Source organism: Lagenorhynchus albirostris, chromosome 1 (genome assembly GCF_949774975.1).
Source record: "Lagenorhynchus albirostris chromosome 1, mLagAlb1.1, whole genome shotgun sequence".
NCBI classification, from domain to species: Eukaryota; Metazoa; Chordata; class Mammalia; order Artiodactyla; family Delphinidae; genus Lagenorhynchus; species Lagenorhynchus albirostris.
In genome coordinates, this window is record NC_083095.1 from 15,785,143 (window position 1) to 15,801,302 (window position 16,160).

Genomic DNA, 16,160 nt, shown 5'->3' on the forward strand with positions numbered 1-16,160 from the left:
GTGACAGCTGAACAGGGACTAGGATAGAGACTCAAGCCTGCTCCTCTTTCTCGTTCTGCCACGTACTGGCAGGTGGCAGAAGCGCCCGGAGACGTTCGGGGAGGTCCATAATAGGCCACGCACTGCCCTGCTCCCTTGGCCTTGGACATCCACCTCCCCTTCGATAAAGTGCTCCAGTGGGTGAAGCCGAAGGAGAGGCAGCGAACGGATACACGCGAAGGCTTAACTCGGACCGTGAACTTCGGCCGAGTAGGAAAGGCTCGCTCCGCCCTCCCCCAACATTACGGCGGCTGCGTCAACGAGCTGCGGCCCACACACAACATGGCGGCGGCAGCGCCAGCGGCCTCCTGCCCTTCTCCATCATGGCGGCAACCGGACCCGCCTCCGCGGGCGCCGGAGTCATGTGACCCACACAATGGCTGAGCACCTACTCCAGGCTTCCCGGCAACGCCAAGTGAAAGTCATGACGGCCGCCGCGGGTTCGGCGGGCCAAGCCGCGGTGCCACTGCTGCTGTGCGCGCTGCTGGCGCCCGGCAGCGCGTACGTGCTCGACGACTCCGACGGGCTGGGCCGGGAGTTCGACGGCATCGGAGCTATCAGCGGCGGCGGGGTGAGCAGCGGGGGGTGGGACGCACGGGTGGCGTCAGGGCACAGCTCCGTCTCGCCCCACAAGCCCCCGCGGCGTAGCCTAGCGTTTCGACGCTCTCCCGTCGCGGCCCGGCTGCCGCCGGGCGCCCTTCGCCTGGCTGTCCGGACCCGCCGGCCGCGAGGCTGTAACCTGCGTTTGCTGGTTTAAAATGAACTTGTAGAGCCAGTTAGATTTAACAGATCCGGGGGTCCACCGAGTAAGTGACAGGTCTAGATAGTGACAAGGCTGGAGCTCAAACCCTTCCTTTCTCTGGGCAGCGGGGCCTGTGTGTGTGTGTGTGTGGGGTCTCTTCGCCTTGGAGAGGGCACTCTGGGAGGGTCGCTCCAGAGACGGCCAGGGAGCCGAGGAGCATCCGTCTGCTGAAGAGGATGCCCCAGTGGGATGCTTTGGCTGTGCCTCTTCTTTTTTAGGGAGGGGGTTCGGGAGTCCTGGACCAGTACTGCAGGATGCGGTTGGGCTCTTTCAAAGGGTCAACTACCGAATAAGTTTTTTTTTTTTTTTTTTTTTTGGCGGTACGTGGGCCTCTCACTGTTGTGGCCTCTTCCGTTGCGGAGCACAGGCTCCGGACGCGCAGGCTTAGCGGCCATGGCTCACGGGCCCAGCCGCTCCGCCGCATGTGGGATCTTCCCGGACCGGGGCACGAACCCGCGTCCCCTGCATCGGCAGGCGGACTCTCAACCATGGCGCCACCAGGGAAGCACCCGGATAAGTTTTTGTTTGGAGGCACAGCAGGTATCTCAAGGCCTCTTTAGGAAGGTGAGAGGCTAGAAACTGTCTGGGACTTTTTTTTTTTCTTTCTTTTTCTAATGGCAGGCTACACCAGTATCAACTGATAGTTTAGGATTGTTTACTGTTGGAGGATTGTTTTCCCCTGGGATGGCAAAGGCCTAAGGGGGTGAGTTGCCCTCTGGAAGGGGCAATGCCTCATTGGTGGCTATTTATGTGTGTGAGGAGAGGGAAACGATGGGTCACCAGTCAAGATAGTGACTCACCACCGTTAAGATGCGTAAGAATCACCTGGTCGTTTGTTTCCATGCAGACTCTGGCCTCCCCGCCAGCTCCCATTCTGACTTCACAGTTCTGGAGTGGGGCCTGAGAATCTGCTTTTTAACAAATGCGCCAGTGCCTTCTCATACTAAATGTTGAGAGAACTATTTTCCTGATTCAAGGATCTCTGGAGCAAGCGGTTTTCTGTTTTTTAAATAAAATTTTAATTTAAAGATAGTTTCTGATGTACAGAAAAGTTGCCTAGACAATACAGAGTTCTCATATACCCTGTAGCCAGTTTTCTCCTGTTATCAGCATCCCACATTAGTACGGGACATTTGTCCCAACCAATATTAATTACGTTAATGAAAGTCTGTACTTCCTTTCATATTTCCTTAGTTGTTACCTAATGCTCTTTTTCGGTTTCGGGATCCCATCCAGGATACTAATTGCATTTAATTGGCATGTCTTTTTAGTCTTTTTTAGGCTGTGTCACTTGGGATAAGTTTGTATTATCTGGGCATTTTAAAATACTTATGTTAAGGGAGACATGAGGGCCATTCCAGCTTAATGCAACATTTGTGTGGGCACAGCTGGTAATTTCCTTAGTTCCCTAGTCATGCTGATGGGTGGCTCCTAGGCCTGGGAGCTTGCCACAGTAGCTTGATTGTTCTTGGCTCCTAACAATTTACTTAGTCCTGTCTCATGCTCTTTGTAACCATTGTCTTGTCTTTGTTTTATCTCCTTGTGTTTGTAGCTTTTGGGTCCATGGGGTTTATGGTGGCAGATCTTTGGGTGAGAGGGATTTTCTTTTTTGTACCCCAGATCATAGCTAAAACTGATTTTATTTGAAAATGGTAAGGCAGAATTCTTGAATTGGTTGAATGGGTTGTTTGTTGGGTTGAGTCAGATTGGTGCTTGTATCCTTAGATGCAATTCAGAACCAGCTTGAATGCTTGCTTGCTGGGTGGATGTTTTGGGCTGGTCTCAGCCTATTGATAACCAGTGCTGTGGAGGGACTGGTCCTTGAGCTTCTTTTTATTCTTTTTTTTTTCCTAACGTTTTTATTGGAGTATAACTGCTTTACAATGGTGTGTTAGTTTCTGCTTTATAACAAAATGAATCAGTTATACATATACATATATCCCCATATCTCTTCCCTCTTGCGTCTCCCTCCCACCCCCCCCTCCCTATCCCACGCCTCCCTCCCTATCCCACCCCTCTAGCTGTTCACAAAGTACCGAGCTGATCTCCCTGTGCTATGTGGCTACTTCCCATTAGCTATCTATTTTACATTTGATAGTGTATATATGTCCATGCCACTCTCTCACTTTGTCCCAGTTTACCCTTCCCCCTCCCCATGTCCTCAAGTCCATTCTCTAGTAGGTCTGCGTCTTTATTCCTGTCTTGCACCTAGGTTCTTCATGACTTTTTTTTTTTTTTTTTTTAGATTCCATCTATATGTGTTAGCATGTGGTATTTGTTTTCTCTTTCTGACTTACTTCACTCTGTATGACAGACTCTAGGTCCATCCACCTCACTACAAATAATTCAATTTTGTTCCTTTTTATGGCTAATATTCCATTGTATATATGTTCCACATCTTCTTTATCCATTCATCTGTTGATGGACACTTAGGTTGCTTCCATGTCCTGGCTATTGTAAATAGAGCTGCAATGAACATTGTGGTACATGACTCTTTTTGAATTATGGTTTTCTCAGGGTATATGCCCAGTAGTGGGATTGCTGGGTCGTATGGTAGTTCTATTTTTAGCTTTTTAAGGACCCTCCATACTGTTCTCCACAGTGGCTGTATCAATTTACATTCCCACCAACAGTGTATGAGGGTTCCCTTTTCTCCACACCCTCTTCAGCATTTACTGTTTGTAGATTTTTTGATTATGGCCATTCTGACCGGTGTGAGGTGGTATCTCACTGTAGTTTTGATTTGCATTTCTCTAATGATTAATGATGTTGAGCATTCTTTCATGTGTTTGTTGGCAATCTGTATATCTTCTTTGGAGAAATGTCTGTTTAGGTCTTCTGCTTTTTTGGATTGGGTTGTTTGTTTTTTTGATATTGAGCTGCATGAGCTGCTTGTAAATTTTGGAGATTAATCCTTTGTCAGTTGCTTCATTTGCACATATTTTCTCCCATTCTGAGGGTTGTCTTTTCATCTTGTTTGTGGTTTCCTTTGCTGTGCAAAAGCTTTGAAGTTTCATTAGGTCCCATTTGTTTATTTTTGCTTTTATTTCCATTTCTCTAGGAGATGGGTCAAAAAGGATGTTGCTGTGATTTATGTCATAGAATGTTCTGCCTATGTTTTCCACTAAGAGTTTGATAGTGTCTGGCCTTGCATTTAGGTCTTTAATCCATTTTGAGTTTATTTTTGTGTATGGTGTTAGGGAATGTTCTAATTTCATTCTTTTACATGTAGCTGTCCAGTTTTCCCAGCACCACTTATTGAAGAGGCTGTCTTTTCTCCATTCTATATTCTTGCCTCTTTTATGAAAGATAAGGTGACCATATGTGCATGGGATTATCTCTGGGCTTTCTATCCTGTTCCATTGATATATATTTCTGTTTTAGTGCCAGTACCATACTGTCTTGATTACTGTAGCTTTGTAGTATAGTCTGAAGTCCAGGAGCCTGATTCCTCCAGCTCCGTTTTTCTTTCTCAAGATTGCTTTGGCTATTCGGGGTCTTTTGTGTTTCCATACAAATTGTGAAATTTTTTGTTATAGTTCTGTGAAAAATATCAGTTGTAGTTTGATAGGGATTGCATTGAATCTGTCGATTGTTTTGGGTAGTATACTCATTTTCACAATGTTGATTCTTCCATTCCAAGAACATGGTATATCTCTCCATCTATTTGTATCATCTTTAATTTCTTTCATCAGTGTCTTATAAGTTTCTGCATACAGGTCTTGTGTCTCCTTAGGTAGGTTTATTCCTAGGTATTTTATTCTTTCTGTTGCAGTGGTAAATGGGAATGTTTTCTTAATTTCACTTTCAGATTTTTCATCGTTAGTGTATAAGAATGCAAGAGATCTCTGTGCATTACTTTTGTATCCTGCTACTTTACCTAATTCATTGATTAGCTCTAGCAGTTTTCTGGTAGCATCTTTAGGATTCTCTGTGTATAGTGTCATGTCATCTGCAAACAGTGACAGCTTTGCTACTTCTTTTCCCATTTGGATTCCTTTTATTTCTTTTTCTTCTCTGATTGCTGTGGCTAAAACTTGCAAAACAATGTTGAATAATAGTGGTGAGAGAGGGCAGCCTTGTCTTGTTCCTGATCTTAGTGGAAATGGTTTCAGTTTTTCACCATTGAGGACGATGTTGGCTGTGGGTTTGTCATATATGGCCTTTATTATGTTGATGTAAGTTCCCTCTGTGCCTACTTTCTGGAGGTTTTTTATCATAAATCGGTGTTGAATTTTGTCGAAAGCTTTTTCTGGATCTATTGAGATGATCATATGGTTTTTTTCCTTCAATTTGTTAATATGGTGTATCACATCAATTGATTTTGCATATATTGAAGAATATACATTCTTGCATTCCTGGGATAAACCCCAGTTGGTCATGGTGTATGATCCTTTTAATGTGCTGTTGGATTCTGTTTGCTAGTATTTTGTTGAGGATTTTTGCATCTACGTTTATCAGTGATACTGGTCTGTAGTGTTTTTTTTTTTGTGACATCCTTTTCTGGTTTTTGTATCAGGGTGATGGTGGCCTCGTAGAATGAGTTTGGGAGTGTTCCTCTCTCTGCTATTTTGGAAGAGTTTGAGAACGATGGGTGTTAGCTCTTCTCTAAATGTTTGATAGAATTTGCCTGTGAAGCCATCTGCTCCTGGGCTTTTGTTTATTGGAAGAGTTTTTTTTTTTTTTTTTTTTGGTGATAGCGGGCCTCTCACTGTTGTGGCCCTTCCCGTTGCGGAGCACAGACTCCGGGCGCCCAGGCCCAGCGGCCATGGCTCACGGGCCCAGCCGCTCCGCGGCATGTGGGATCCTCCCAGACCGCAGCATGAACCCGTGTCCCCTGCATTGGCAGGCGGACTCTCAGCCACTGCGCCACCAGGGAAGCCCATATTGGAAGATTTTTAATCACAGTTTCAATTTCAGTGCTTGTGATTGGTCTGTTCATATTTTCTGTTTCTTCCTGGTTCAGTCTCGGAAGGTTGTGCATTTCTAAGAGTTTGTCCATTTCTTCCAGGTTGTCCATTTTATTGGCATATAGTTGCTTGTAGTAATCTCTCATGATCCTTTGTATTTCTGCAGTGTCAGTTGTTACTTCCCGTTTTTCATTTCTAATTCTATTGAATTGAGTTTTCTCCCTTTTTTTCTTGATGATTCTGGCTAATGCTTTATCAATTTTGTTTATCTTCTCAGAGAATCAGATTTTAGTTTTATTGATCTTTGCTATTGTTTCCTTCTTTTTCATTTATTTTTGATCTGATCTTTATGATTTCTTTCCTTCTGCTAACGTATGGTTTTTTTTTCTTCTTCTTTCTTTAATTGCATTAGGTGTGATGTTAGGTTGTTTATTTGAGATGTTTCTTGTTTCTTAAGGTAGGATTGTATTGCTATAAACTTCCCTCTTAGAACTGCTTTTGCTGTATCCCATAGGTTTTGGGTTGTTGTGTTTTCATTGTCATTTGTTTCTAGGTATTTTTTTATTTCCTCTTTGATTTCTTCAGTGATCTCTTGGTTATTAAGTAGTGTATTGTTTAGCCTCCATGTGCTTGTATTTTTTACATACTTTTTCCTGTAATTGATATCTAATCTCATAGCATTGTGGGCAGAAAAGATACTTGATACAACTTCAATTTTCTTAAATTTACCAAGGCTTGACTTGTGACCCAAGATATGATCTATCCTGGAGAATGTTCCATGAGCACTTGAGGAAAAAGTGTATTATGTTGTTTTTGGGTGGAATGTCCTATAAATATAAATTAAGTCCATGTTGTTTAATGCATCATTTAAAGCTTGTCTTCCCTTATTTATTTTCATTTTGGATGATCTGTCCACTGGTGAAAGTGGGGTGTTAAAGTCCCCTACTATGATTGTGTTACTGTCGATTTCCCCTTTTATGGCTGTTAGTATTTGCCTTATGTATTGAGGTGCTCCTATGTTGGGTGCATAAATATTTACAATTGTTATATCTTCTTCATGCATTGATCCCTTGATCATTATGTAGTGTCCTTCTTTGTCTCTTGTAATACTCTTTGTTTTAAAGTCTATTTTGTCTGATATGAGAATTGCTACTCCAGCTTTCTTTTGATTTCCATTTGCATGGAATATGTTTTTCCATCCCCTCACTTTCAATCTATATGTGTCCCTAGGTCTGAAGTGGTTCTCTTGTAGACAGCATATATATGGGTCTTGTTTTTGTATCCATTCAGCCAGTCTATGTCTTTTGGTTGGAGCATTTAATCCATTTACATTTTAGGTAATTATTGATACGTATGTTCCTATTACCATTTTCTTAATTGTTTTGGGTTTGTTGTTGTAGGTCCTTTCCTTCTGTTGTTTCCTGCCTAGAGAAGTTCCTTTAGTATTTGTTGTAAAGCTGGTATGGTGTTGCTGAATTCTGTTAGTTTTTACTTGTCTGTAAATGTTTTAATTTCTCCATCAAATCTGAATGAGATCCTTGCTGGACAGAGTAATCTTGGTTGTAGATTTTTCCCTTTCATCACTTTAAATAGTCTTGCCATTCCCTTCTGGCTTGCAGAGTTTCTGCTGAAAGATCAGCTGTTAACCTTATGGGATTCCCTTGTGTGTTATTTGTTGTTTTTCCCTTGCTGCTTTTAATATTTTTTCTTTGTATTTAATTTTTGATAGTTTGATTAATATGTGTCTTGGCGTGTTCTCCTTAGATTTATTCTGTATGGGACTCTGTGCTTCCTGCATTTGATTAACTATTTCCTTACCTATATTAGGGAAGATTTCAACTATAATCTCTTCAAATATTTTCTCAGTCCCTTTCTTTTTCTCTTCTTCTTCTGCGACCCCTATAATTCGAATATTGGTGCGTTTAATGTTGTCCCAGAGCTCTCTGATACTGTCCTCAATTCTTTTCATTCTTTTTTCTTTATTCTGCTCTGTGATAGTTATTTCCTCTATTTTATCTTCCAGGTCACTTATCTGTTCTTCTGCCTCAGTTATTCTGCTATTGATCCCTTCTAGAGTATTTTCAATTTCATTTATTTTGTTGTTCATCATTGTTTGTTTGCTCTTTAGTTCTTCTCGGTCCTTGTTAAACATTTCTTATATTTTCTCCATTCTATTTCCAAGATTTTGGATCATCTTTACTATCATTATTCTCAATTCTTTTTCAGGTAGACTGCCTATTTTCTCTTCATTTGTTACGTCTGGTGGGTTTTTACCTTGCTCCTTCATCTGCTGTGTCTTTCCTTGTCTTCTCATTTTGCTTAACTTACTGTGTTTGGGGTCTCCTTTTTGCAGGCTGCAGGTTTGTAGTTCCCGTTGTTTTTGGTGTTTGCCTCCAGTGACTAAGGTTGGTTCAGTGGGTTGTGTAGGCTTCCTGGTGGAGGGAACTAGTGCCTGTGTTCTGGTGGATGAGGCTGGATCTTGTCTTTCTGGTGTGCAGGCCCATGTCTGATGGTGTGTTTTGGGGTGTCTGTGACCTATTATGATTTTAGGCAGCCTCTCTGCTAATGGGTGGGGTTGTGTTCCTGTCTTGCTAGTTGTTTGGCAAAGGATGTCTAGCACTGGTGCTTGCTGGCCATTGAGTAGAGCTGGGTCTTGGCGTTGAGACAGAGAGCTCTGGGAGATTTTTGCTGTTTGATAATATGTGGAGCTGGGAGTTCTCTGGTGGACCAATGTCTTGAACTTGGCTCTCCTACATCAGAAGCACAGCCCTGATGCCTGACTGGAGCACCAGGAGCCTGTCATCCACACGGCTCAGAATAAAAGGGAGAAAAGAAAGAAAGAAAGAAAGAAAAAGATAAAATAAATAAAGATTAAATTAAAAAGTTATTAAAATAAAAAACAAAAAATAATTATTAAAAAATTTTTAAAGTAATTTAAAAAAAAAAGAAAGAAGAGAACAACCAAACCAGAAAGCAAATCCACCAATGATAGCAAGTGCTGAATAGTTTATTAAAAAGAGAAAAGAAAAAAAAGGACAGAACCCCAGGACAAATGGTAAAAGCAAAGCTATACAGACAAAATCACACACAGAATCATACGCATACACACTGACAATAAGAGAAAAAGGGAAATCCACCTCCTCAATTTGGGGTGATTCATTGCCTGTTCACGTATTCCACAGATGCAGGGTACATCAAGTTGATTGTGGAGGTTTAATCCGCTGCTTCTGAGGCTGCTGGGAGAGATTTCCGTTTCTCTTCTTTGTTCGCATGGCTCCCGGGGTTCAGCTTTGGATTTGACCCCGCCTCTGCATGTAGGTCACCGGAGGGCGTCTGTTCTTTGCTCAGAGCGGACGGGGTTAAAGAAGCAGCTGATTCGGGGGCTCTGGCTCACTCAGGCCGGGGAGAGGGAGGGGTACGGATCCGGGGCGAGGCTGCGGCGGCAGAGGCCACTGTGATGTTGCACCAGCCGGAGGCGCGCCGTGCGTTCTCCCTGGGAAGCTGTCCCTGGGTCACGGGACCCTGGCAGCGGCGGGCTGCACAGGCTCCTGGGAGGGCAGCTGTGGATAGTGACCTGTGGTTGCACACGGGCTTCTTGGTGGCTGCAGCAGCAGCCTTAGCCCATCTCTGGGGTCCGCGCTGTTAGCCGCGGCTCGCGCCCGTCTCTGGAGCTCCTTTAAGCAGCGCTCTTAATCCCCTCTCCTCGCGCACCAGGAAACAAAGAGGCAGGAAAAAGTCTCTTGCGTTTTTGGCAGTTACAGACCTTTTCCTGGACTCTCTCCTGGCTAGCTGTGGCCCACTAGCCCCCTTCAGGCTGTGTTCACGCAGCTCCCTCCCACTGGTGCAGGTCCCGTCCCTATTTTGTCTCTGTTTTTTCTTTTGCCCTACCCAGGTACATGGGGAGTTTCTTGCCTTTTGGGAGGTCTGAGGTCTTTTGCCAGCGTTCCGTAGGTGTTCTGTAGGAGCTGTTCCACATGTAGATGTATTTCTGATGCATTTGTGGGCAGGAAGGTGATCTCCACGTCTTACTCTTCTGTCATCTTGAAGCTCCTCTCTGTGCTATTTACTATGATTGCAAGATGCCCTCAGTGATAACCGTCAGAAAACCTTGAAAATAAAAAGTTTATTACTCACAGGTCCTGGAAAGCACATGGCACACCTGGGCCACACAGGGAGGTTGTAGGTAGAGAGGGGGGTGTGGGCCTGGGGTTCTGCTTTCATTAGGGTCAAGGGTGAGGCCTAGGGTTTTGTGGGCTCACTTTTTATTGGTGAGTTCAAAACTTAAGAGTAGAAATTTAAAGTGCAGGAAGAGAAAAAAAAATTACCCTAATGATGGTCAGTTATCGAAATCAACCAAGATCTCAAACAAAGAATCCCCCCCACCCCCTCCCACCAACCCCAGCCTGGCTCTTTATCTAGTTCTGTGGCTGGCAGTGTGTTTATTTGAGATAGCTATCTCTGAAGTGGATAACTCTGGAGTGGATGCTTTGCAATCAAAGCTTAAGTCCTGCCCTTCCATTACAAAAAAGGAAAAACCGACTGTTGGGGATTACACTACAATCCACCCTTCATGCCTAGGCATCAGTCAGTGGTGAGGACGTTAACTGCCTGAGTAGCTGATTTACTAAAAGTCAGGGTTAGGGCACGTTGTAACCTAGAAAGGATTTTAGTAGCACTCCTATAATAATTATATTGAACAAGCAGTAGTCCTGAAATCCAGCTGGTAGCCATTGACCCAAGCTTAAAGGGTCACACCTTGAAACGAGATCAGTGATGTTGGGGCCCTAGGGATCCATTCAAAGATTAGATAATGTTATGATTAACATCTTGGGACATCTGGTGTAAGTAGGTTTGAATCTGTGCTGAGTTGGTGGATTGCTCCGTATCGCACCCAACCACTGTCTTAGAATAGGTCAGTTCAATTAATGGATTGTGTCTCATTTGAGGAGGCAGCGATGCAGGTGTGTTTATAAAGTTAGGCCTCTATGGTGCAAATATTTGATTCAGGTTATTTCATAAGAGGCATTTCTACGGAAATGGTTGGAGCAGATTATAAACCTAGTCTGAGGCCTGAGGGTAGCCAGTTGAGATTTCTAGATGTAGGACTTGAAGCATATTCAGACGGGGTGGAGACAGATGGTGGCAATCATAGATTTTCCTGGTTTGTAGTCTGAATATCTCTGGTGGTGGGGGGGTTCTTTCTGAGTGGTCCATGCAGCAAGAGGCACAAAGATTGTTCATACATGAACTGTTGTAGTGATTTCTCTGGAGTTTATATCTAGTTGTCCCACTTTAGCTTGCATGGCTTCAGGAAAAGGGCAATTTTAGTTCTCAATAATTCCAAATCAGAAAGGTGGGAAAAAGTTGGAAACAATATCTGGAGAGTTGTAGCCAGATATTAGAGGAAGTGAGAAGAATTCAGTCTTCAGTCCAGTTTACAGGTAGAAAACAAACCTCAAAGGCAATTAACAGGACTAAAATCTGATATCCACAGGGTGTCCTATAGTTTCCCCTTCCCCCCACCTTTTATCAGAGATAACCCAAATAATGCTAATTTACTTGCAAAATAAGTCTGGCCTGATTATTTAATAATTAATTAATTTATTATTTATTAAGTGCAACAAGAATAGTGATAGACCATATAGGCTCTTTCAAGTATACTCTGCTGGACCTTCACACAAGGAATCACAGATTGGACTCTTAGAAGTCTCTCTCAAGGTAGGAAGCCAAGCCATGAGCTTACCATCAGACTTTCCCTGCAGTACTGATAGATTTGGGTGAATTCCTTTCTTCTCGAGGTCCACCGAATACCCTGAGGTTCCTACATCTGCCAGGAAGCGACCTTCCTTACTCACCTGGTAAGGCTTCTGTAAGCAAGTTGCCAGGCTGATTTTTCCAAGGAGCTTTATTGGCTCCATAAGTCAAGCTTAGTTCCTTAAATCTGTCTGGTCATATCTGAGTCTATGTTCATCTCTCTCAGATATGACATTCCAGTTAAAACCTTAGTAATATAATCAATGTTTCCAATTGTGTCCTGTTATAAGGAGGACAGATTCTTAGGAACTTATGCAAATAAATATATTGCTATGAAAATGAGAATACTCGCTAAGAGTTTCTAAATTCTGAAGGGATCAGGTAGGGAGAAATTTGTTTTATCTTTGTTTATAAGGGCACACTTTACCAAATTGCTGTAAGTCATAGACAGCTTAGGAAAAAGGGTTTCCTTAAGTCTGGGGGAAAAAAAAAACATTCAAGAACTAATAATGTTTCAGATAAAAAGTCATAAAAATTATAATTATCCTCATCAGTTCATTCAGTTCCTTGTAATTAATTCTGATTGAACCTGATCTTTAGTTAGCAGTTTTACGAATCTTTTTTTTTTTTTTTGCGGTACATGGGCCTCTCACTGTTGTGGCCTCTCCCGTTGCGGAGCATAGACTCTGGATGCGCAGGCTCGGCGGCCATGGCTCACAGGCCCAGCCGCTCCGCGGCATGTGGGATCTTCCCGGACTGGGGTACGAACCCATGTCCCCTGCATTGGCAGGCGGACTCTCAACCACTGCACCACCAGGGAAGCCCTGAATCTTTTTTTACCTTAGAGTTCTGTAAATTCTTACCCAGTTGAGCAATATGATCTGAAAATTATCAGAATCCTGTACTTTAAGTTAGAGTCCTTTTCACAAGTCTTCTTGAAGATGAAGCACTTTTCAAAGAACACTTTTGCAAAAGCGTCAGAGTAAATAATTGTCTGTAAATGACAAAAAGACTTAAACATGACCATGTTAAAGATCTGATAAAGTTTATTATAATGCAAATGACAAGGAAATTAGGTTATTTCTGTGACATACAACATTTTAAGTTAATAACTAGAATTACAAGTGATAACATTATACCAGGATATAGCAGGTATCTAGGAATTTCATGTAATTTCTGGAACACATATATTAGTAACATATATCAATACAAATATAACCCAAAGAAGGTTTAGCATTATGTCTTTGACAGTGCTTCCCATGCAATTTAACATACCAAATAAGCCTAATTAGTTTAATGTCTGTCTTTTTATAAGGAGAAAGACCACATCTTTTGAGATGTTCCAGGGCCCATCTGGAAAATCTCAAAGTTATTTTGAGGTCAAAAAGACTTCATTTAGAATTTGATTTTGGGAAGTTTGTCAAAATATCAAAAGCTGTTAAAACACTTGATTAAATAGGATTGTTGGTCACTGTGAAATAATACTTAGTTATCCATTTAACCAAAATGACAAGAACTTCACAGGCAAATACATAAAGTTACTTATTTTAATCCCAGTTTAACCCCCCCCCCCGCCCCAAACACACAACCTTAGCTCTTTTAATAGAGAAGACTCACATTTTTTTTTAAGTAATTAAAGATTCAGTAAAGATAATGTGAAGCATAGAATATTATTTTGATAAAACACAGAATCTTTATTTCCTAGACAGATTACTTAAAAGGTAAAGAAAAACCTTTCACAGGCTTATCAAGAGCAGACCTATAGTCTAATAAAAATTTGTCTTCTTAGCAGATGAAAGATAATTAAGTTTTAGTTTTACATAAGTACACTATTAAAGTTTATTTAAAAAATCCTTATAATAAATTTATTTCATTTTTAGCTAGCTTGACTACACAGGTAAAATTCCCTCTCTTCTTCTCTCTCTCTCTTTCCCCAGCTTCTATATCCATTCATTTTGTCTACTTTAGGACAAAATTACTTTCATTTCCCTAACAAAAATACATCTCCCTACCTCATACCTTTTCTTAGCCAAAATACATCCTACTTTCCTTGATAGAATTGTTTCCCTTATTATTTCCAGTATTTTAATTACATATATTAGTTAGAATGCTTGACTCTTATAAACTTTAATTTCTAGTGAAAACTAGGAAGTAAACAATTGTGAACTGTTATACCAGTATTCTGTAGGTTGGCAAATTTATGAATATATTTTATAATTTCTAGAAGCATATGCTTCTTTTTTGGTACAGTTTTTCATTGTAGCACAAGACATGTTTTCTAACAGATCTAAATATCTTTTGTTTCTCTGTGATAAGAAACCAAAAGTAGATAAACCTATGTTCAGTAATTAATGTTTTAGCATTTTATATTATTCAGAAATTATCTATATATTTAATTAATTTCCGTCATTTAACTTAGCAAAACTCTAAGGTTTCAAGTTACCGACGAGATTTGGGTGACTATTTTTAAGTAGACGTACCAGAAAACATAATTATTTTTGAAAAGTGGATGCCTTGGTGATCAGAGATTAAGTTTTGCATTTGCATTACAAGAAGGAAAAGCCAGTGGATAACTTGGTCTGTAGTCTGATCACAGATCTGACCTTCTACAGTGGGAAAAAAAAAATCTTTTCCCTAACCCAGCTGATTTTTACATTTTTATTTTCTAATGTTGCAACCTCACTCATAGGTGCTGGTGCATATTTCAAGGTAAACAGTAGACTAATGGGCTAATGTATTTATTCTTTACTACTACCATTCTCCTTTCTATTTTTGTGGTTTAAACCTGGAATAGCCAGTATTTCTTAAAATGAGGACTCATAATGTCCTAATATCTTTACTTTGATATTAAATCCATTGTTTAAGTTGCTGAAAATGGAAATGTTTTGTTATTTTATGTTTACTAACTCAGTTTAAAATTATTAAAATGAGAAGAATTGTTTCGTAACTCAGAATAGGAGACTGTTATCTATTCTAATAGTGTCCTTATGTGTAATGCATCACTCATCTTAGAAGTTCGGTAAATACGATTGGATGAAAATGGTTGCAAGACTATATTTGTACACCACTTTAAACTTCTTTCTGAAGTCCCTGGTACCTAGCACAGGTTGTGGCAATAAGTGTTTGGAATCTTCATATTTGATAGGGAAGGCAGTATGGTGTACATGGACTGAAGAGCAGATTGCTAGGGATCTGTTCTGGGCCCTGCCACTCACTGTACAGCCTTGGGCAGGTTATTTAACTTCCCTGTATCTCAGGTTTTTTTCTGGGGACACAGTGATACCTACCTGGTAGGAACATTGTGAGGATAGATGTCAAAGCACAGGATGGCATCTGTCACACGACTAATTTTGGTTAATATCATTCTGTTTCATAGATTAATGGGGAGGAAGTTATTCCAAGGATTTTAAATGAAAAACGTGTTCCCGTTTGGGTATACAATGCCTGCCATTTGTTGAGAGCTTACTGTGTTCCAGCTACTGTGCTAAGGCTTCCTGGGCTGCTTGTAAAGAGCTCCAGGCCTTATTCAGGGAGCGTGATTAGTAATTTGGTAATTTGTTATTGCTTCATGGTACGTTTCAACGTTTGGCTGTACTGCTCCTAACTGACTATTGCCATTGACTAATGCTTTTGCATTCGGTGTGACTGTAGGCTTGCAATAGAGTAATGATGTGGTGTGGTTACTCAGAGTTGGCACTTTCTGTGTTAGCGATAGAAGAGCACAGAGAGAAAAATAACCCCCAAACAGTGAAACACACTGTTCTAACAACAATGTATATCGTTAGCATAATGCAGAGCAGGCAGCTTTGTTTACCTTGGGTCAAGGATAGGTTAGTGTGCATATATGGCATTCATTCACTTTAATATTTGAGCCTCTGCTAGTCTGTAAGCTCTTTGAGAAAGTGACTCTATTTTTAAGAACAATTTGTGTATACAGTGCCTGTCGATTCTTGAGAGCTTACTATGTGCCAGCTACTGTGCTAAGTCCTTTACATATACTTTATTTTAGTCTTAGGACAGCTGAATGAATAAGATAACCCACTTTATGATAAATTGCCCTTGGTCACATTGCTTGTAAATGATGTAATCAGGATACCAGCTTCATGGACGCAAAGCCTATATTATGTTGCCTGTGCAGTGCAACAAATGATAACATAAAAGATATTAAATAAATGGTTATTGAATAATAGAATAAATGGGGATATGAACTTGAATAAGACACAGTCCTTGTCCTCAGGGAACTTAGAGGTGAAACAGAAAAGTAAAGCAGTGATGAGGGTGCAGGGATAGAAGAGTTATGGTAGCCATGTGGACCTTGTGCCGAGGGAGTCCACAGTCCAATCTGCGTCAGTGGTCCCCGACCCTTTTGGCACCAGGGACCGGTTTCGTGGAAGACAATTTTCCCATGGACCGGGGGAGGGGGGATGGTTTCGGGATGATTCAAGCGCGTTACATTTATTGTGCATTTTATTTCTATTATTATTACATTGTAATATATAATGAAATGATTATACAACTCACCATAATGCTGACAGGAGGTGGAGCTCAGGCGGTAATGAGAGCGATGGGGAGCGGCTGTAAATATAGATGAAGCTTCGCTCGCTCGCCCTCCACTCACCTCCTGCCGTGCGGCCCCGTTCCTAATAGGCCGCCGA

General features: G+C 41.4%; 1 protein-coding gene across 2 annotated transcripts in view; it reads left to right on the plus strand.

Moving 5' to 3' along the window:
* The first annotated feature begins 267 nt into the window (after positions 1 to 267).
* The window catches only part of GALC (galactosylceramidase), a 59,644-nt gene continuing 43,751 nt past the window's right edge, over positions 268 to 16,160 (plus strand). The window contains exon 1 of one of the 2 annotated variants that reach the window (XM_060125187.1): positions 268 to 610. In XM_060125187.1, the coding sequence (XP_059981170.1) occupies positions 416 to 610 (195 nt within the window). In that variant the 5' untranslated portion in view covers positions 268 to 415. The remainder of the gene's footprint in view (positions 611 to 16,160) is intronic. The other variant, XM_060125106.1, reaches the window with a different exon arrangement.